The sequence below is a fragment of the Antechinus flavipes genome, chromosome 5 (genome assembly GCF_016432865.1).
Source record: "Antechinus flavipes isolate AdamAnt ecotype Samford, QLD, Australia chromosome 5, AdamAnt_v2, whole genome shotgun sequence".
In the NCBI taxonomy this organism is placed as follows: Eukaryota; Metazoa; Chordata; class Mammalia; order Dasyuromorphia; family Dasyuridae; genus Antechinus; species Antechinus flavipes.
The window spans coordinates 134,802,358-134,825,159 of NC_067402.1; the positions used below are offsets into that span (position 1 = coordinate 134,802,358).

Below are 22,802 nucleotides of genomic sequence, written 5' to 3' on the forward strand. Positions count from 1 at the left end.
TCCAGATATCCATTAAACTTGGAGAAGGCATAAGAGCATGGACATTTGATATTTTTGTTTTGTTTTGTTTTTGCTATGTTAAAATTGGCTACTATTTCTTCCCCCTTTTCTTTTAGATCCTTACTGCAAATTAATTGTTTTGCCCACTTCAATCCTACACACATTGAGTATATAGATTAGTGAGATCATCAGAAGTATGCTTCCCATGCTCATAGATAGGAATGTTCCATTGCTTTTCCAGCAGTCATACACACCAGAAAAAGGCAGTCATCCACTCCTCGTAATATTTTCATTACATAGTTTTGATTGTTGACTTGGCTAAGTTCTATTTCTTTTGGTGATCCACACCAAGGTAAGATTGAAATAAAACCATATCAGCTTGGATGATACCGTAGCATAATATGCCAAGGCAAAGCACTGCATTCATTTTTACTATTTTAAAAGAAAAACATTATTAGTCCTGAAAGAAAGACTCGTTTGACACCAGCATGGCACTGTTCTTGCAAGCCACTCTTCAAAATTCTGGAAAATTCATATCTGAGTTCCTTCCTCTTTGTGCAGAACCATAATGGATCTAATCAGTAAGGAAAAAAAAAAAAGAGAAACATATTTATTTCTATCCACTTAAGAAACTGGTCCCTGAAATGTATCCTTATATTTTGTTTAATTAGAAGAATTATTTAGAAAAGTGTGAGAGATTTGACTAACCTGCTCTCCTTGGAGTCTCATAGCCACTGGTTTACCTTCACATAACTAGAAAGTAAAAATAATAATTACAACACTTTCAGCTGTAAGTAATCAGAACTTCCCCTTGTGTGGAAAGGAAGGAATCTAGGCTATTGAATGAGCCTCTATAAGGAGCTAGTAAAGGGAGAGTGAATATGTGAAAATGCAGAATAACACAATTTAAAACTAAAAGAGGATCTTAGAGATCATCTTTCCAAGCCCCTTATTTTATAGATAAGGAAAATGAAGCACAGAGATATTAGTGCTGTGGTAGGGAAAAGGATTGGTGCAGGGAAAGGATTGGTGAAAAGGGTAGGATGGGTGCTGAAGTTCATAAGAGACACAGTTGATTAGATTTGCCTCTTCTATTGCTGAAAGTGCTAAAAACTTTATTCATATTGTACAGAGAAGGCAACAAAAGAGTATTTCAGTGCTCATTCGTTGGGTGTAGAAACCAAAACAACTGAGAATATCGATGAGGCTGACTGCATTCTCACAAAGCAGAAAGGACTGGTGGATTGTAGAGGTTTGAAACTCCAAAAAGATATGCTTGAATCAAATAACTGAGCACTTAAGGCTAATTATCTATTCAATGTGAGATAATGGTTTTAAATACATATTTACATGAGATGGTGATGTGATGGTTCTCCTCATCATTTGTGCTTGCTGAATGTTTGGTGGTGAGATAATCATAAGCAAGATTGGAAGCAGGGCGGGGGGCAGGGAGAAGTCAGAGTCACTTGGCAGCAGGATGAGAAGGAGAGAGGCTGGAGATTCTGGACTCCAGAATCCAGGATACATCTTTAACTTGCCTGCCTCCTTCACTTTTTCCCCTAAAGACCAAGGATTTTTATTTATCCTGACTTTGGCTGACTATGAGGCCCTCCAGGGAGCTATCCTGTACCTTACAGTGGATTTTGTGAAAATTAAGAATCACTTTTGAATTTTTTCTGTCATTAACAAACAATAGGAACTAAGAAAAACCCAATTATTTCAATCTCATCCTCAAGTACTTCAAAAAATCCGTGATTTCATCAGTGTGTTTCTTCCTTCCACCAAAGCAGTGGGGGGCCTCACGATTTAGTAGATGGTCATTAAGAGTTGATGTGGTTAAAATATTGCCTTTCAGTTAATTTGGTCATGAACACAGGGCTTGCATAAAGACATGCAAGATGTTATAGATTTTGAGAACACAGGGCATAGATATACCACGATGAGGCATTTAAGAAAAGGGTTTTAGTATAGAAAATTTTTATAGTGATAAAACTACATTTGCTAAGAACTGAGTAAATTGGTTTCTTCTGTTATTTGCCATATTCATCTCATTTTCAATGAAAGAAATTTTTGTTTACCTTAAAGAATAAGGTGATATTGTGGCTGATTTCTTCAAATGATCTCTTCGTGTGGATAATATGGAAGGCATTCTAGGAACTTTTCTCAGATTCTGTGAAATCTTTCTGCCTAAGGAATCAACGATCATTTTTCACACAGAATTACATTTCAATATTTGTTTAGAAATTGCCTAATACTAATTGTAAAACTTGTTCTCTAGTTACTGAATATTTATTATGTGTTATTTTTAAAAACCATTTGGAATAGGACCAAATTTATAAGAATAAGAGTTATTCTTTAATTGATGAATATATATAAGGGATGTGTATAGACAATTTTCAGAGGAAGAAATCAAAGCTATCTATCACTAGACAAATGAAAAAAAGTTCTAAATCACTAATAATAAAATGCAAATTAAAATTAGGTGCCATTTCACAATAACCAGATTAGTTGATTTGATTAAAAAAAAAAAAGAAAAGAAAATGCTGGAGAGGATCTTGGAAAATAGATACAATAACATACTATTTGTAGAATTATGAACTAGTTCAATCATTCTGGAAAGCACTTTGGAACTATACTATTACACTCTATATATCTTTGGACCCAAACTCTACAAACTACATAATACTACAAACTCTATACTTTGTGAGATCAAAATAGAGGGGAAAGGGCCCATATGTACTAAGTATTTATAATAACTCTTTTTATTGTGCCAAAGAATTGAAGAGAGGCCCACAATCTTGGGAAATAGTTGAAGAAATTATGATATATGATGACTATGGTGGAATACAACAGTGCTATAGGAAATGATGAAGGGATCAGTTTTAGAAAAATCTGGAAGACTCGTATGAACTGATACAAAATGAAATAAGCAGAACATGGAGAAAAAGTTTAATATTAATAACAATGTTATAAAGATAATAAGCTCTGAAAGATTTAGTAACCCTGACCAATACAATGACCAACCATAAAACATGCCATCTACCACCAGAAAAAGAACTAATAACTTCAATATGCAGACTAAATAAAATTTTCTTCTATTTCTCTCTCTGTCTCTCTTTTGTGACTTTTTTTCTTGGAACATGGTTAATGTGGAAATTTGTTTTGCAGGTCTATATATATCTATAATAATTTTTATTTGTCTTGCCTTCTTAAGAGTGTGAAAAGAGTCGGGGAAATGAAGAGAACTTTGAACTGAAAAAAACACTGACAAAAATTTTAAAAAAAAGAAAGCCTCCAAAACATGATAGTGAAGAAATTTCCGATGAAATTCATATTTCCAAGAGAACTACACAACTATTAAATTATCTTCCTAGCCCTTCTCTTCCAGCTCATCAATTAGAAAGAGTTGAGTTCTGGGTTCATGATTCAGAACATGCCAAGGCTTATAGACTATTCAATTCGGGAAAATTCAAACTGCTGGGATTCCCTTAGAAACAAAGTTACAAATGTTCATTTGTTTCACTATGCTAGATTTTTGATTTCCAATGTTATCAAATATTATTATTTGATTATTATCAAATATTATCAAAATATTATCAAAAGGAGCTTTGAATTTTTTTGTAGTCTATAAGCCCCAACATGTTCTGAGTTTTCCCATTACTGGCTCAATTTAACAAGGCACTCAAAAATGCAACTAAAAACATCAAAGACAAGATGAGGAAAAATGAAACAAGTAACCACAAAGTAATTACTACAGAAAGAAATAACTGAAGACTACCTCCCTGAACCACTGTTGCTGGTACTCCAGCTTCAAAAGTGCTTTTACCTATCTATTCTATGTGCTTTCTCATATGGCCCTACCTTTCTCATTTCCTACTGTAATTTTAGGCAGAATCTCTTTGAAATAAAACCTTAGTAATATCCGAGAAGGCTTTACCTCATCTCCTTAATGGATTGGATCCTGTGAATTCAATTATCCTTGGAGTTAGCTTAAGTACAGAAGAAAGTTGATTGCTGAGAACAGGCTAGTGCCCAGAAAAATAAGTCTAGGAAAAAGTATAGAGTAAGACTGCCATTCACTATCTTTGCCAAGAAAACCCCATATGGAATCACAAAGAGTTACTCATAACTGAAAAACAACAATAATAAATGTAGCAAATGGCACAAAATTGAAAGGAAAAGAAAAAGGGAAATTAGAAAGCAAAGTTATGTGATTACAAAAAAAGGACATTGTTAGTAATACAGTGGAAGTGTGGAAATGGAAGACTTTAATATTCCTCTGTCAGAAATTGATAAGTCAAACAAAAATAAATAAGAAGGAAATCAATTAGCTCAACAGAGCTAATTAGTTTTAAATGCCTGTGGAATGAATAGAAATATGAAAGAATATTAAGTTTTCTGTAATAAAAGAATAAGTTCTTAGCATCCCATAGTGTCTTTGAAAGAGCGATAATGTACTAGAGTGTACAGGAATCATAAATAATTGTAAAAAGATAGAAAAAATAAATACACATTATCATTACTAAGTAGTAATGACATTCTGACTTTTCTACCATAAAACTTTTGTTGAGAAAAGAATTAGTGAATAAATGGAGAATATCAAATACCATCAAAAGAAAATTATATAGATTATATCTTAACAATTGGGAAAATATTTCTGATGAAGGAGTTAGCTGTCTATATAAAGTCAGATTATCAACTATCAGAGTTAAAATCAGAATTATAAAAAAGCAATAAGAAAAATGAAAAAAAAAACTGAAACAACTAAATTCTCAATTAAACAGGATGTAAATATGGAAAATGCACAACAGAAATTATTCCAATTATATAATTTTGCATAAATTGTCTAAGCAAGCATATTAAAAGAGCTTCAAAACTATTATAATCAGCAAACATCTTTTTGTTGCTAAAGAGAGCAAGAGACTCGTTAAAAATAGCATTGATTAGAATATAAATTTGTAAAATTTTAACAGGAAATGTGATCTATCATCATCTTATAAATTAGAGAGAAACAGTGGAGGATAAAGCTAGTTTATATAAAGTTTGATAAGACCTTCACATAAACAAAGGAATTCTGGGAGTATTTAAGGGCAAAAAGTAAAGGAGAACAAACAGAATAATAATGGAAAAGATATATAAAAATCATTGTAACAAATTTCCTTGACCAAGTGTAATGGAACCTCTGCACTTAGACCCTAACATTATATGCACTTATGTATTTACTTCTAGCAGAGATCGAAATGGTACTGAGAAGAAAAATCATCTTTATTGGTCAAGTATAAATAGAAAAATAAATCCAATCTAGAAGTGACAATTGTAGAGACATTGAGGAATTGATTAATACCGAAACATTAGGAAGTGAATACCAAAGATATGGACATTATCTTAGTTCTTATTAGCTGCTGAAAGGTCATCAATGACATTGAGTGAACTCCCTGTGACAGACTTAATGAGGTCATGGACAAAAGTTGCACAGGATGAGCAAGCATTATTGGAGAGAACTTCTGAATCAATGAGATCATAGATCCATTTGAATATTTTGAGTATAGATCTGATAAATTAAACTAAAAACTGATGGGCTAAGATTGATTAATTAACCCACTTTAAAAAAGAAATTTCAAATTACCAAAATGTGAAATGAACCAGGCAAATTTATAACCATCAGAGAATAAATAATATTAGCAGAAACTACTACATTCATTTCATTGTATAGTAGCAAAGCTGGGGATTCAAAGGCAGTGAATACATATCTATAAAAATGATTTTTAAAAATTTTGTTTGGATCTGTGATTTTATGCACATTGGGAGCTCGCAGTAGGAATTTTCTACAATATTGCCGATCATCATAGCAACTCATAGTCACAGAGTAGTTTTTAGTCCCACAGCTAGATCAGATTAGAGGTAGGACTTGAACCTATCTTCTTGACTTCAAAGTCAGTTTTTTATCCACATATCTAAGTCTTTCATACACACAAATAAAATACCTAATTTAACAAAAACAAGAGATGAGATCAGAAATAACCTAATCTAAGAAAAAGAAATGACAGAATTGGAAATAATCCAAACCCTATCCAAAAAAGTATACCCTCTGTAGCAATCCTGTGGATTGCAATTTCCTCATTTATAAAATGAGGGTTTAGATTGGATTATATCTAAGGTCCCTTCCAACTTTTAAAGCTTTTTTCTTATGATTCTAAACACTGGCAAAGTAGAAAGAGTTTAACCCCATTTGCAGATGATTTGATGGATCACTTAGAAAATTCCAGAGAATTAATGAAAAACTAATTGAGATGAAAACTTCAATAGTAGTACTAAAAACCCACAAAATCATCATTCCTATAAAATACTTCACAAAATTAGAAGGAAACAGTATAAAAATTTCCTTTAAAATAATTGACTGAATAAATTATGATACATGAATATTATGAAATATTATTGTTTTATAAGAAATGATCAGCAGGGTGTTTTCAGAAAGGCTTGGAGAGACTTACATGAACTGATGCTAAGTAAAGTGAGTAGAATCAAGAGAACTTTGTACTCAGAAACCATAAGATTATGGGATGATCATTTCTGATAGAGATGGCATTATTTTCAATAATGTGGTGATTCAGACCAATTCCAGTAGACTTGTGATGAAAAGAGACAACTTCATCCAGGAAGAGGACTGTGGGGACTGAATGTAAATCACAACATAGTTTTTTCATCTTTTTGGTTGTTATTTGCTCGCTTTTTTCTTTCTCATTTTTCCCCTTTTCAATCTGATTTTTCTTGTGCAGCATGATAAATATGGAAATATGTTTAGAAGAATTGTACATATTTAACATATTAGATTTCTTGCAATCTAGGGAAGGGATGGGAGAAGGGAAAGAGAAAAATTTGGAACACAAGGTTTTGCAAAGGTAAATGTTGAGATCTTTGCATATATTTTGAAAATAAAAAGCTATTATTTAAAAAATGAAATAATTAAAAATGGAAGAGGATTCTGAAAAGATGTAAAATAAGTCAGAAAAATCCAAGATCTCCAAATTTCCCCCACAAAGACAAAAAAACACCTCGGGATGAAGATAGAGCAATAAAAATAAACTAGAATTAGGGTAGAACTAGTTTGACTGGTAAACACCTTCTGGCTAATTCCTTTGAAACAACAAGCAACAAGCCCTGGGGCTAACTAGATTGAGGAAGTAATCTCAGCCCCAGCCACAATAATTTTCAATCCCCAATCAGTGTGAGAGTGAGGCATTTGAGTCAGAGAAGTTTGAGAGAACATATAAGGAATACCAGAGCTAGCTGTGTTGATGTGGTCCTGGGCAAGAAAAAACCAGCATCCACCTAGTGAATGTAGAAGCAGTGGGGCAGGGATGTCGCTATGTGTGGGTACTTACAAGAAAGTGAAATTCTTGGTTTCAATTCCAGACCAGAAGATAGAACTGAGGGCAGAGGCACCATCCTCCAAACCCCATAAGTAGAGGCTGCTAATTTTTTTTTTTTTTAATGAGCAGACAAAAAAAGATCTAACCATAGAAAGTTACCATAGGAATAGAGAAGATCAGCATTCATCTTCAGAGGATGATATTGAAGTGGAAAAAAAAAAAAAAAAACAGCTTCTCCTTCCCCAGTGTTTTCAAACAGTCACCTGTTCAAAAAGATTTCATTGAATTACTTTAAAAAGACTTAAAATCAAATGAGAGAAATTGAAGAAAATAAAAAAATAAGAACAAGAAAAATAAGATTATGAAAAGAAAGTCAACCAACTAGAAAAGAAGATCCAGTCTCAAAGAAAATAATTCTTTGAAAATTAGAATTGGGCATGGGCAAGCCAGTAGCACAATTATAAGAGACCAAAAAATAATAAAATATAAAGAATGAAAAAAATAGAAGAGAATGTGAAACACCATATAAGGAAGATCAGTCGATCTGGAGAACAGATCAAGAAAAGAAAACATAAGATTAACTGGAGTACCTGAAAACTATGATTTAAAAAAAGAATCTTGATACAATAATACAAGAAATAAAGAATAGTGTCCTAAAATGTTAAGAGCAAGAGGGGAAAGTAGAAATAGAAAAAAAATCCACCAATCACCACCTTCTGAAAGAGATCCTATGAGGAAAACTTACAAGAACATCATAAGCACATTCTAAAACCCTCAGGTCAAGGAGAAAATATTATAAACAACAAGGAAAAAATTCAAATATGGTAGAGACAATTAGACTCACAAAAGACCTAGCAGTAGTTACATTAAAAACCATAGGTCATGGACCACTATACATAGAAGAGCAAAAGAACCAGGGTTGCAGTCCAAAATATCATATCTAGAAAACAAGTTTAATTTTGAACAACAACAATAATAAGACATGCTCATTTGCCAGGCTTTCAAAATTTTCTTACAACTTCCCCCCTCCCCCCCGAATTTAATAGAAAATTTGACATACAAGATCCAGGAAAAATATAAACATCAAAGGTTAATTACAGGAGATGCAATAAGGACAAATGTTTATGTTTTATATGTGGAAAAAGAATTGTCAATAATTGAGTAGTGTGAAAGAGATGTGAGGATACGATGCAAAACTATTTAGGAAAATGTAAAAGAGATTAATTTTCTTTTACAAATGGGGTTTGAGAGGAAGAAATGACATAGAGGAATTAGAAAGAAGAATTGGTAGTTCTGAAACCTTACTCTCATTTGGAATGGTTTAAAGAGGGAAATGTGTGTGTGTGTGTGTGTGTGTGTGTGTGTGTGTGTGTGTGTGTACAGAATTTAGAGACAATTCAGGAAGAAACAAGAGGATAAGGGAATGGGGAGGATGAGAAGGATAAAGGAGAGATTTTTAGAATCATACTCAGATCAGTTTAAAGAGGGAACAACATATACATTTTGAAGGAAATAAAAATCTTCTAAATTTATTTTTAAAAGTAAGAGGGTGAAGGAATAGGATGAGAGGATATAAAGGGTATGGAAATTAACAGGAATGGGTTACAGAGATATGGTGGGGGGAGAGGATAAGGGAGAGATGTTTGGAGGGATGGTTAAGTTAAAGAGGATAAGGGAGGGATCCTAGAGGTGAGGCAAGTTAAGTAATAGGAGGGCAAGGTGGCAGATAGAAGCAAAACAGAGGAGTCAGGGGGGATAGAAAATAAGAGATACACAGACATAAAATAAAGATCGCAGTAGAATTTATTATGCAAAAAAAGCAGAGGTAGTACTCATGATCTCAAACAAAGTCAAAGCTAAAATGGATTTAATCAAAAGATAAAAATAGGGAAACTACACTATATGTCAGCATTATTGATTAACATTGTTTTAGACTGTTTAAAATAAGTAGATGTTTAAAGGTTATAAGGTTGGAATATTGCTGTGGTATAGGAAATGATGAATTGATGGAGTTAGAAAAATATGGAAAAACTTGGGCTTATGAATATGCTATCTATCTTCAGAGAAACAGAAGTACAATCTTACATAGATGCACATGAATGTATGTGTATATATGTATATGACTATATATGTATGTACATATATGTTTGAGCATATGTGTATATATGTGTACATGTATATGTGTATGGAATATAGGTATGTGTGTTGGAAATTATATATATTTACATATGCATATATATGTATACACACACACACACACATATCTATCTATCTACCTAAGTTTAATTATAGCCTTCTTGGGGTGAGGTAGAAAAAAATAATAAACTAAAAAATACACAGGAAAGAACAAAAGAAAATCCACAAGGAAGCAAAGAAAAGATGGGCAGCTCTAAACACAATATGTAGTATTTATCGCATAGACTTTCTTGAAATGGACTTTTATTGCTTTTTATTTTGAATCCTCTCATGTTCTGCTATGAACAATGTTTTTTTTTTTCCTTTTCCTATTTTCTATCTAAATTTAAATTAAATAAAATTTTAAAATAATCACAAAATGCATGAAATATCTGGTAATTACCCTACCTAGGTACATGTAGAATTATATGTAAAAACTATAGACCACTCTTTTAAAAGATAACAGAAGACTGACTTAATTGTAGAGCAGCTATTTAATGTTCCTGATTGGGCAGTACCAATGTAATAAACTGATAAATTTCTTTAAATTAATTTGTAGGTTTAATGCTCCATGGAAGGGATATTTTATAGAACCAGAAAAAATGAATACTAAATTCTTTTGAAGAAACAAAAAATTTAGAATCTCAAGGAAAAGCATTTTTAAAATTAGGAATGAGCCATATAATTACCTGACCTCCAACTACATTATAAAGTTATAATTTGGTAGAAATGAGTTTTAAATTAATATTTAATCTAATCCAATCCAATCCAATTCAGCAAGAATTTAAGTGCTTTGAATGTATCAAGTACTGTGTTAGCCATTGTGATACAAATACAAAATATCACTTGCCCTCAAGGAACCTGCATTATTCTGGGAAAAAAATATTATGTGCACAGATGAGTAAATGTAAACTATGTACAAAAAAAGGCAGCATGGTATAGACTCTAGAAAACTATCCTCAGAGTCAGAAAATCTGGGATCTGGATTTAAGTTCCACTGTTGACACATTATGTCTATACAGGCAAGGAATTTACATCTTTTAGTGTTCTAGCTCTCTAAAGTTGTAGAGTATAGGGAATTTGCTGATGAGCATTAGCAATAGTAGTTTCCTCATCAGGAGTATATCATAGGAGTGGGATATTAAAGGATTTTACTTTTTATTTTTTAGGCTCTCTCTCTCTCTCTCTCTCTCTCTCTCTCTCTCTCTCTCTCTGTATATATATATATAATGTTAAGCATATTTCTATATTAGTCATGTTTTGAATGTATAATCAGAACAAAAAGGAAAAATCATGGTAAAGAAAAAAAAGAAATTTTTAAAAAGTGAAAATAGCATGATTTTCTTTTCAACAATGAAGTGATTCAAGGCAATTCCAATTGTCTTGCAATGGAAAGTTCCATCTGCATCCAGAGAGCAATCTGGAGACTGACTATGGATCAAAGCATAGCATTTTCATCTTTTTGTTTTTTTTCTTTCTCATGGCATTTTCCCTTTTGATCTGATTTTTCTTGCATATGATGAATATGGAAATATGTTTAGAAGAATTACACATATTTAACCTATATCAGATTGCTTGTTATCTTGGGGAATGAGGGAGAAAAATTTGGAATACAAGATTTTGCAAAGGTGAATATTGAAAACTATATTTGCTTGTATTTGGAAAAATAAAATACTGCAACTTTTTAAAAAAGTAAATAGTAGGCTCTGATCTGCATTCAGACTCCATAATTCTCTGAATGAGAATGGCATCTTCCATCACAAGTTTTTTGGAATTGTATTGGATCACTATATGGCTGAGAAGATCTAAGTCTATTATAATTGATCATCACACAATGTTGCAGTTACTGTGGACAATGTTCTGGTTCTTTTCACTTCACTCAGTATTGGTTCATATAAGTTTTTCCAGGTTTTTCTGAAATCTGATGGCTCATCATTTTTATAAAACAATAGAACATTCCATTCATATACTATAACTTATTCAGCCATTCCCCAATTGATGGGTAGCCTCTCAATTTCCAATTCTTTGCCACCACAAAAATAGATACTGTAAATATTTTTGTACATATGAGTCATTTTCCCTTTTTAAAGATCTCTTTGGAATACAGACTTAGTAGTGGTGTTTTTGGATCAAAAGGTATGCATGATTTTATAGTCCTTTGGGCATAATTCTAAACTGCTCTTCAGAATGATTAGATTAGTTCACAACTACACCAAGAGAGCATTAGTGTCCTGATAGGTAAGCATTTTAATAATAGGGTTGGATACTAGTTAATGAAATGCTTTTTTGTAAGTATCATATAAACTGATTTTTTAAGGGTTTACAAAGCCAGTAGTCTAGAAAAAGAGCATTCTAAGCAAGTGGACAACCTGTGCAGAAGCATGAAGATAGAAAATTGTGCTTGACGAACAGTTTGGCTTGAATAGAGTATGTTTGAGGAAGTAATATATACTCAACTACAGGGATAGATAGGACAGTGATATCAGACCTGTACTGTAAGAATATGAATTTAGAGGATTCTGGGAAGATGGCAGAGTAGGTTGGTAAATTGCAAGCTTTCCAGATTTCCCCCACAAACAGAAAAACTTTGTGCCTCAGGACAAATACAGACTGGTAAAAAATCAAGAAGACTTGGGACAGAATAGGGGTCCTCCTGATACAGCCCCAAGAAGATCTGAAGAAAGATGCTGGGCTGAGGAATAATCTGTTTGAAGTGTAAACACCATTGGGCTAGCTTGGTAGAAACAAGAAGTGGGAATCTCTTGGGCTAGCTGAAGGCTCACCACAAACACTTTCACCTCCTGGACTGTATGTCCAGTTGGGGTTTGAGTCTGGGAAGAGTGAATGAATCTTGGCTGATTGCTGCTGAGATGCACTCCTGAGTGAGAAGAACCCAGCACCCAGTGAGTGTAGAGACGAAGGGGCAGGGATGCTGCTGGTTGTGGGCACTTACAGGAATGTGGAGCTCTTGATTTGGAGTTCCTGGTCAGAGTGGAGAGATGAAAAGATGATTGAGGCATCATCCCACAATCCCACAATTAGAGGTGCTTACATTAATACCTCTTATTAGAAAAAAAATGAATCATCAACATTGTTGGTGGAACTGTGAACAGATCCAACTATTCTGGAGAGCAATTTGGAACTGTGCTCAAAAAGTTATCAAACTGTGCATACCCTTTGATCCAGCAGTGTTACTTCTAGGCTTATATCCCAAAGAGATCTTCAAAGAAGGAAAGAGAACCACATGTGCAAAAATGTTTGTGGCAGCCCTTTTTATAGTGGCAAGACAAGGGAAACTGAGTGGATGCCCATCAATTGGAGAATGGCTGAATAAATTATGGTATATGAATGTTATGGAATATTATTGTTCTATAAGAAACAACCAGCAGAATGATTTCAGAGAGGTTTGGAGACACCTACATGAAATGATGCTAAGTGAAATAAACAGAACCAGGAGTTCATTATGCACGGCAACAACAAGACTATAGGATGATCAATTCTGATGGACGTGGCTCTCTTCAACATTGAGATGATTCAAACCTGATCCACTTATGCAGTAATGAAGAGAGCAAAGTAGCTTCAATATAGTTGGCTCTCTACACCCAGAGAGAGAACCATGGGAACAGAATGGGGAATACAACATAGCATTCTCAACTCTCTCTCTTGTTATTTGCTTACATTTTGTTTTCTTTCTTACTTTTTCTTTTTCTTCCTTCTTGATCTGATTTTTCTTATGCAACAAGATAACTGTATAAATATATGTATATATATGTGTGTATGTATGTATATATATATATATATTTCAACATTGTAAAGGGCTGAAACTCCAAAAAGGTATGCTTGAATCAGACAACCAAGCACATAAGGCTAATTACCTATTCAATATAAGACAAGGACTCTATTAGCATATGTTTGGATAAGTGGCCCTTCTCACTGTTTGGTGCTGGCTCAATGTTTGGGGTTAAGATAATCCTAGGCAAGGATTAGAGGGCCAGGTGACAGAGGCCAGAGACTTACTTGGCAGCAGAATGAGGAAAAGAAAGATGGAGATTCTAGACTCCAGAATCAAGAAGAGATCTTTGGTAAAACTCCTGGCAGTTTGTCTGCTTTTTTAACTTCTCCTGCTACAGACCAAGGTCTTTTACTTATCCTGACTCTGGCTGATCCTGAGACCTCCAGGGAGCTAGTTTGGACTTAATACAACATATTTAACTTATATTGAACTATCTGCCCTCTAAGGGAAGGGGTGGAGGTAAGGAGGGGAAAATTTGAAACAACATTGACAAGGGTCAATGTTGGAAAAATTACCAATGCATATGCTTTGTAAATAAAAAGCTTTAATAAAAATTTTTTTTAAAATGATTCAGCAAAGACGAAAGAACCCTATCATTGAAACATATTATGGGAACAGGGAAGACCAGGGTTCATATCCAGAGGACACTATAGTAAATAAAAAAAAATAAAAAAAAAAAAAAAAAAAAGCTTCTCCCTCAAAGAGTAACATGAAATGGCTCCCTGCCCAGAGAGAATTTATAGAAGAACTCAAAAAAAATTCAAAAATCAAATTGAGGAGAAATTTAAAAAATAAAATAAAAACCATCCAAGAAAAACAAGAAGCTTACATAAAAAAGTTAACCAACTAGAAAAAGAGGTATAGAGTCTCAAAGATGAAAATAACTCTTTGAAAATCAGAATTTGGCAAGGGGAAGTAGTGAGGTTATGAGAGACCAAGCAGTAACAAAACAAGATTCTAAAGAATGAAAAAATAGAATGTGAAATATCTTATGAGAAAAATGACAGATCTGGAGAACAGATCAAGAAGAGAAAACATAAGAACAATTGGGCTGCCAGAAAGTTGTGACCAAAAAGAGAACCTTGACACAATAATGCAGGAAATAATCCAAGAAAATTGTCCTGGAGTGATAGAACATGAGGGGAAAGTAGAAATAGAAAAAAAATCCACTGATCATCATTCTCAAAGAGAATGTTTGTGGTAAACTCACAGGAATATGATTGCCAACTTTTGAAATAAAAGAGATAAAAAATGACAAGAAACAATTCAAATATGCTAGAGCTACAATTAGAATTGTACAAGACTTAGCAGCAGCTATAATAAAAGACCATAGATCCCGGAATCATTTCTACTGACAATCAGAAGAACTAGGCCTGTGGCAAAAATATCATACAGAGCAAAATTATCTATAGTTTTAAATGAGAAAAAAATGGACATTCAATGAATTTGCAGATTTTCAGGACTTTCTATCAACCAAATCCTAACTTAACAGAAAATTTAACATATAAAAGTCAATATGAAAGATCAATTTTAAGGAACTTAACATGAACAAACTGAAGATGGACAAACTATTTATGTTTTGTTATTTTTTAACATGGGAAAATGTATATAAATGTATATAAAATGTATATAACATGGGAAAATGTATATATATACTATATATACTTAAACTATATATAGTTTAAGATCTACATCAACAATAGGGTATCTCAAAAGAAATATTGGCAGAGTCAAGGTAAAAATAGTAATCAGGTTATACAAATGAGGTGCAGAGGAAGAATAAACACAAACATTAGAGGGAGGAGGCTTATAATTCTGAAAATCTGCTCACATTGGGAATGAGTTCAATAGGCAATACAACATATATATTATGAAGGGTATAGCATTCTTTAAAATCTACAAAGAAATAAGGAGGGAAGGATGGACAGATGGGAAAGCAAAAGGTGAGGGAAAAAAGGCAAGGAAGGGCTTCTTGGGTGGGGGAAAGTTAAATAATAGCAAGGCAAGTTGTGGAGCAGAATTTATTTAAAGAGACAGCAGGGATAGGAAAGACATGTATATGTGTAGGGAGTGTGTGTGTGTGTGCATATATGTATTTTATCTACATAAGTATATATAAATATATTTTTTCTCAATTGTAGTTTGCTTGAACATATTGGTCACAGCTGCCACTTGTTCATAACTTGCAGAGATTGGTGGGGAAATGGGAAGATCACATGAACTACCTTTGATTTTGGTTTACCTGGTTATTATCATCTTAGGGGACTTAAAAGAACATGAAAAATGCAAGTATTAAATTGATTACAGAATCACATTTGAAGTTCAGAAATTATTAAATTGGAAGATGTCTGAAGCTGTTCAAGTATAGATGCACTGCCGAGTGTCAGTCAAGTACATGGATCACATACTTAGTAAACATTTATTAACCACCTATTCTGAATCAGGCACTGTACTGGAGATGCAAAGAAGGATAAAATACAATTCTTCTTATAAGAACCTCACAATCTACTGGATAAGAAAACACACAATCATGTATAAAAACAAGCTACATACAGGACAAATTGGAAATAATCTCATTGTGAAGCCACTAGAATTAAAGGGAAAATAAGAAAGGCTTCTTGTAGAAGGTGAGATTTTAACTTAAACATGAAGAATTGAGAAGTGAATATTAATACAGAGAAAAGAAAACCACAAGTTAGTTGGCCATATCCAAAGTAATTTGTGAACTAAAGATTTTTCTAAGATAGACTGCTTTCTAAAATTATGAAGAACTATTTCCATTATCTCATTTGCTCAGTGATCTCATTTTTCAGCATGGTGTATGGTTGAGACAAAATGAAAACTGAAAAGAATTTAACCTGACTCCTTTGACAACATTCAAATTATAAATTCACCAGCAATGTTATATGCAGATCTACTTAAGACTTCTGCTTACTCCAATGTTAACCTAAAAGACTTAAATAGTGTTTTTCCAAGAAATTGATGGTATCAGAAATATACTTCATTTGCCTGTAAAGGATTTAATATAAATGAAATGTTAAAGGATATAAATTATGTACTTCTTGATTTTAAAGTGACCTTTCACTGATCTCTCAGTGATCCCAGAAATGCAAACATGAACACACACACATACACATACTCATTTACTCACCCTACAGAAACAAAACTTAGAAAATCTTGTATCCAGAGTAAACAATCTGACATTTTAATTGAAAATCTAGTCATCCAGTTTGGGTTTGTTTGAAATATTCCCTACTAAAATAGTATATGCTATATATAAACCCAGTCCTTACCATTTTATGGCTCAGCACGACATAATTTGGACATGACATTTGTCATGAGAAAGTTTTATTTTCTTTAGTCTCTGATTAAAGCCTCAGGAAAATATCCTCTAAAAGAATTCAACTTTTCCTCTTTCTCTGTGAGAATATGTATATATTTGTATAGGAGAGAGTTAATTGGCAGGAAAGAGTATTGGTGATGAGGTTTAGATTTGGGGAACCCAAATGAAATTAGGGTTACTGGTGGTTAGGGAGTTAAATGAGGTCTAGTGGCAGGTTTGGGGTTCAGGGAGTCAAATGGAGGTCCCCTGCAACTCCTTTGGATTTGGCTCAAGGGTAGAGAGTTTTGGGGACTCCCTTCTGGCAAAGCAAGAATTCCCTGTAAAGAAATTTACAGACCCAAAAACCTAGATTGATAAAAGAGGTTTATTATGGGGATTGAAGTAAGGTTAAGTCTGGTTAAGGAAATAGGTGAGGGTAAAGAGAAGATAGCATTGGAAACAGTATTCCAGTGGGCAGAAAGATCCTGGCTGTAAAAGGCACTGCCAAGGAACATCTGCATAAAGCTTTAGTTGATGGAAGCTCATTATATTGCTTGTCTTGATGGGGATTGGGAAGCCTGAGCAGATCATCAGAATGGGGGCTGGGACAGCCCAAGTTATCTCAGATCTGGTGGGGACTGGGAAAAGCCCCAATCTCCTATTGGACTTCAAAGGGGTATTTTTGACCAGGATTTGTGAATCAAAGGCCCTGGCTTCCTGGACTGATAATGCATCGACAGGAGGGGCTGGGAATCTAAAAGGAATAAATCAATCTGAAAGGAATCACAAATTTAGTTTCTTAAAGGGACCACAACTTGCTTCATTGGGGGAATCTGGTGAATGTAAATATAAATATAAGAGTTTTTAAAGACTATTGATATTTACTATTTATTATTACTATTTAAAGACTATTACTATTATTATTACTAGTCTGTAATCAATTTACAAGCATTTATTAAGTATATACTACATATCAAATATTTTCCTAAGCATTTGGGACACAAAGAAAGTAGGGGAAGGGAAATTGAGATTTTCAGGGAATGAACATTGTCACAGGGCAGACAATGCTCAATTAATAGGTAAGTATAAATGTAATACTTTCTCTGTGTCACACTCAACTTGTACTACATTCACAGGCTGAGTTGGCCAGACCAATAATTGTTCTCAGATTTCTAGGAATAATCCTATGGGTATATACATACATATATAAAACATACACACATATATGCCACACAAATATAAGTGTAAATATATATGCATATATATCTTTTTTTCAACATTATTACCTCAAGTTCCAACTAGGGTGCTTCTCATTAATAAATTGTAGACTTAACTAACTTTGGACAAAAGTACTTAAAGGTTTCTCTACTTATATTTTATGTATCATTCCAGTCCTGCATCCCTGCTGAATACTAAGGAAGAGTTACAGTGCAATATCAATATATTTTATATTTTCAGCATGTGAATGATATCATTGTTTTATCCCTTAGCTGAGACGGATCATAAAATTGTATTCTAGAGCTGAAGTTCTAACACTATATGACCTCTCATTCATTCACTAAAGAAGTAATTGATTAATATTATGTGCTAGATACAGAAATAACCAAGTTCCTGCCCTCAAGGAGCTTACATTAAATCAGGGAAGAAACAATAGATACATCAATATAAAAGATAAAGTAAATTCAAAGGATCTGGCTATGTATATGTGTTGAGGATGGGGAAGATGTTCATTGCCATCATAGACCTCTATCACAGAAAAAGAAATTCCTCTGGTGAAACAGAAACACATGCATATGAAGAAGGCAAAAAAGTGGACCTTGAGTAAGAGAGATTTAGGTTCAAATACAGTCTGTGATGCAAACTAGCTTTATGGTTAAAGGCAAATATCACTTAAAGTCCCAATGATGAAGTAACTCTCTAAAACTGTTAAATTATAGAATTGCAAATGGATCCCCATTATGAGGTAACTCTGTAAAATTGTTAAATTACAAAATTTCAAGTGGTCTATATTCCTTACACTTATAAAATCACAAGCATGGAGATTTTTTAAAAATAATGTTGGTGAAGGTAAAATGGATAATTTTAATCACATCTAATTAAAAAGGTTTTGCACAAATAAATAGGCAAGATTAGAAAAAAAAAAGCAGAAAACTGGGAAAAGACTTTTCTAGCAAATTTCTTTGATAAAGGCCTCATTTCTCAAATATGTAGAAAACTGAATCAAATCTTTAAGAGTATGAATCATTCTTTGGTTGATAAACGATCAAAGGATATGAGCAGACATTTTTCAGAAGAAGAAATCAAAGCTACTTATAGTCGTATAAAATGTTCTAACTCACTATAATCATAGAAACACAGATTAAAAAGACTCTGAAGTACCACCTTACACCTATCAGATGTAAAAGAAAAGGAAAATGATAAATGTTAGAGGGAATATGGAAAAATATTGACATTATTGGAAGAAAATGTGAATTGATCCAACCATTCTAGAGAGAAATTTGGAACTCCTGGAAAAGACATAAAACTTGCATATCCCTTGACCCAGGAATACTATCTCAAGAATCAAAGAAAAATGAAAAAGATTTGTATATATAAAATTATTTATAGTAGCCCTTTTTGTGGTAACAAAGAATTGGAAATTGAGGGGATGTCCATCAATTAAAGAGTAACTAAAAAAGTTGTGATTTTATGTGATTATGATAAAATATTATTCTAAAAGAAATGATGAACAACATGCTTTTAGAAAAACCTGGCAAAAGTTACATGAACTGAAACAAAGTGAAGTGAGCAAAACCAGGAGAACATTGTACATAGTAATAGCAATATTAGTATAACAATCAACTGTGAATGACAGCATTTTTCACAACACTGAGATAATTCTGAAGTACTAATAGGGAAAATGGTACTAATCTCCAGAGAAAGAACTAATGGAATCTGAATACAGATCAAAAGCATCACTTTATAATTTTTTTCTTTTTATTGCTCTGCTTTTTTTTTTTTCTAACATGGATAATATGGAGCTGTCTTGTATACCTTTTCACATGTTTAATCTATATTATACTGCTTGCCTTCTCAAGAAGGGGACAAGAAAAAAAAAAGGAAAAATATAGAACTCAATTTTTTAGAAAATGAATACTAAATTCCAATAAACTTGGGATGGAAAATGCCATCCACATCCACAACTATGGAGACTGAATATGTATTGACGCATGGTTTTTTCACCTTTTTTGCTGTTTGCTTTCTCTTTCTTGTGTTTTTTTTTTCTTTTTGATCTGATTTTTTTCTGTGCAACATGAAAAATATGGAAATATATTTAAAGGATTGTACATCTTTAACCTACATAAGGTTGCTTGCTGTTTTGAGGAGGGGGAGATAAAGGAGGAAGAAAGAAAAAATTTGGAACTTAAAAATCTTATCAAAATGAATGTTTGGAACTATGTGTTTTTAGAAAAATAAAATACTGTTGAGAAAAAAATAAGAAAATATGAATGTTAATTTTTCTTTATACTTAATTGAGAAAAAAGATAAAATTTAAATGCAAAAAGAAAATTAATCTTGGCACTAGCTAATTTTTCCACAAGGTAGTTTCTGTTGCTCAAGTAAAAGGTTAAACAGGACATTCAAATGAAGCACAGAAATCATGGATCATAGATTTAGAACTAGAAGGAATCTTTGAGGACAAAGATTTTATTTTTTACAGGTGAGAGAATTGAGGATTAAAAATGTTTTTTGCTGAAGACCACATAAACAATAAATGGTAGAGATTTGAACCTATGTCTTCACTAATGCTCTTTCCACTGTACCCCATGCTTAGATGGATCTTTGTTACTTTCCTATATGCACTAAGAGAATTATGAAATAATAATTTTAATTGATCTTTTTGAAAACCAATTTACTCAAAGTGAATGATGGTATCATATTTCTCCCATCTTCTAGATTTTTTTTTGTTAAACATTAGCTATATATACTAAGATGACACTATAACACCCAAAAAGGAAAGCCCCTATATCATTAATCTATGTGAACAATTTGGCCAGGATGGGAATCCAGTATTCATGGATGGATTAAATAACTGTAAGGAAAACATGTCTTCCCCTGATCTCTTCCTTTAACAGAACATTCAAATCTGACTTCCGAATTCCCTAATAGTAATAGCAAGCCCCGAGCCCCATGTTTTAACACTTTTCATGTGCCAGCCTCTTTCTCCAGCTCTGAGATTCAAGGTAAATTTCCCAGTTGAAATCATAATAACTACTGTACTCAAAATGGTAGACAATCTAGATTTTAAACTATTTTGTTGTTTAACTATTATGTTCAAACGTACAATATTACAAAGTATTTTTATGATATTCAAAAATTCTTCTTGTATTTCATTCCATCTTTTGTAGCTTGATTTTTAAATTACTTTCCATCATTTGCCAGGCTGGATATTGGTAGAATAGTAATATTATAACATGTTGTTCATTATATTAAAAAATTGTGTTACTAACTTTTTTCATTAGCCAGATATTTTCTTTGAATTGTTTTCCAAGAAGTGTTGCATTTGCATGGATCTATTCACATGTTTTCTTCTAGTTCCTGCTGTGTGTACTTCTGAGATGATGACTAAGCTAAGTTTGAGGTTGTAGAGCTTAGAAAAACTAATGGTTTTTACAACACCTGAACCTATGCCTATAGATTCCTTGGACTTGTACAGACAAAGTTACAATTTGAATATAGATTTCTCTTGACTCCACCCATATGTAGTAATCTCTCTACTGTATCAGAAAGTCATGCATATTAACCCTGTAGGCAAATAAAATTTTCTTTAAAAATATGTATACTCAGAGAATTGCCATTATGTTCTTTTAGACTGCTGATACTTGATTACATTAGCTGTTGCTCAACAATGTTGTCATTAGAAATGTTGAGAAAAGTATTTCATCTTTTGCTAATGGCAAACTGACCAGATCTCTATTCTTCCCACCAGTGAATACAATACATAAGCTTTATATGCATTTCAGAAAAAAAGAATTATGCCATTGTCCATTCTAAAGAGCCATAGGCTAAATAAATTTTGTTACTTAAAATCTCTCAAACTTAATTAAGAACCATTAAAGATGAATTTTGCATAGTAAAGAATTTTAATTTAGAAATAAATGAGCAAATAGACTATAACCAGGGTAGTTTAATAATCTAGTTGGTAAGCTTGTAAATTGAAAATGGATTTTCAGTATCTTTAGTTTAGTGAATTTTATAATCATGGCAATCATAGGAACAAGACATGGGGAAAAAAAGGTTATCTAAACAATTTCCAGAGATGAGTTCTAAAATAACGTCTTCCTTTCCCCATCTAATGTTTGCTTTATTATTACCATTCATAACTTTGCAGTTTTCATTACAGGTTGTGTTTATATAACACCAAAACAACAGTTTTGAAAAAGTGAGAAATTTAACCAATTAGCTAATTGTTTTGCTCATATACTATCTTGTCTGATTTTTCCAATGAACAACCATTTAGATGAATAGGGCATAGAATCATAATCTAAACTTGATTTGATTGATTTCTTCCAATTATTCTTGGCATATTAATCATAACAATATTGTTAATTTCCTTCTTTCTTAATTTTCCACACTTGAGCTTACTCTCTACTTAGTATCTATTTCCAACCTTGAGAAGCATACATACATGGGAAGTTTGAGAAATAGGCTGAATATCCTTCCAATAGATTCAGTGATGTCACAGTGTGAGGAACATTGAGGGACCATAGAAATCTGTACAAAATAGACAAGAAAGAATATCTGCTTTTTAACCTTCTAAAATTATTTTTTAAAATCATTTTACATCTTAATTCCATGTACTTTTCTCCTATTCCAAAGAATCAAATGTTATTCAAAATAACACTACTGTTTAAAAATCTTTCACTGATAGAGTGTAAGTTTGGGGGAAAGAGTCATAGACCAGAAAACATGGATTCAAATTTTGCCTCTTTTTTCCTCACCTATAAAATTATGTAGTTGAATTAGATGAATTCATTCGTCTGGCTCTAAATCTATTATTCTATGATCAAAGTTCCATTGACTTTATTCTAAGGAATAAAGCAAAATCTCTTTGGACTGGGATTCAAGTTCCTCTATATTTATCTCTCACTAAATCCCCTTC

General features: G+C 32.8%; 1 protein-coding gene across 2 annotated transcripts in view; it reads right to left on the bottom strand.

Moving 5' to 3' along the window:
• Positions 1 to 379: 379 nt before the first annotated feature.
• Positions 380 to 22,802, bottom strand: part of LOC127538001 (uncharacterized) — a 73,088-nt gene continuing 50,665 nt past the window's right edge. For both annotated transcript variants that reach the window (XM_051961446.1, XM_051961445.1), the window contains 4 exons: positions 22,329 to 22,414; positions 2,079 to 2,187; positions 709 to 753; positions 380 to 574 (listed from right to left, as the gene is read on the bottom strand). In XM_051961446.1, coding sequence (XP_051817406.1) covers positions 726 to 753; positions 2,079 to 2,187; positions 22,329 to 22,414 — 223 coding nt within the window. In that variant the 3' untranslated portion in view covers positions 380 to 574; positions 709 to 725. The remainder of the gene's footprint in view (positions 575 to 708; positions 754 to 2,078; positions 2,188 to 22,328; positions 22,415 to 22,802) is intronic.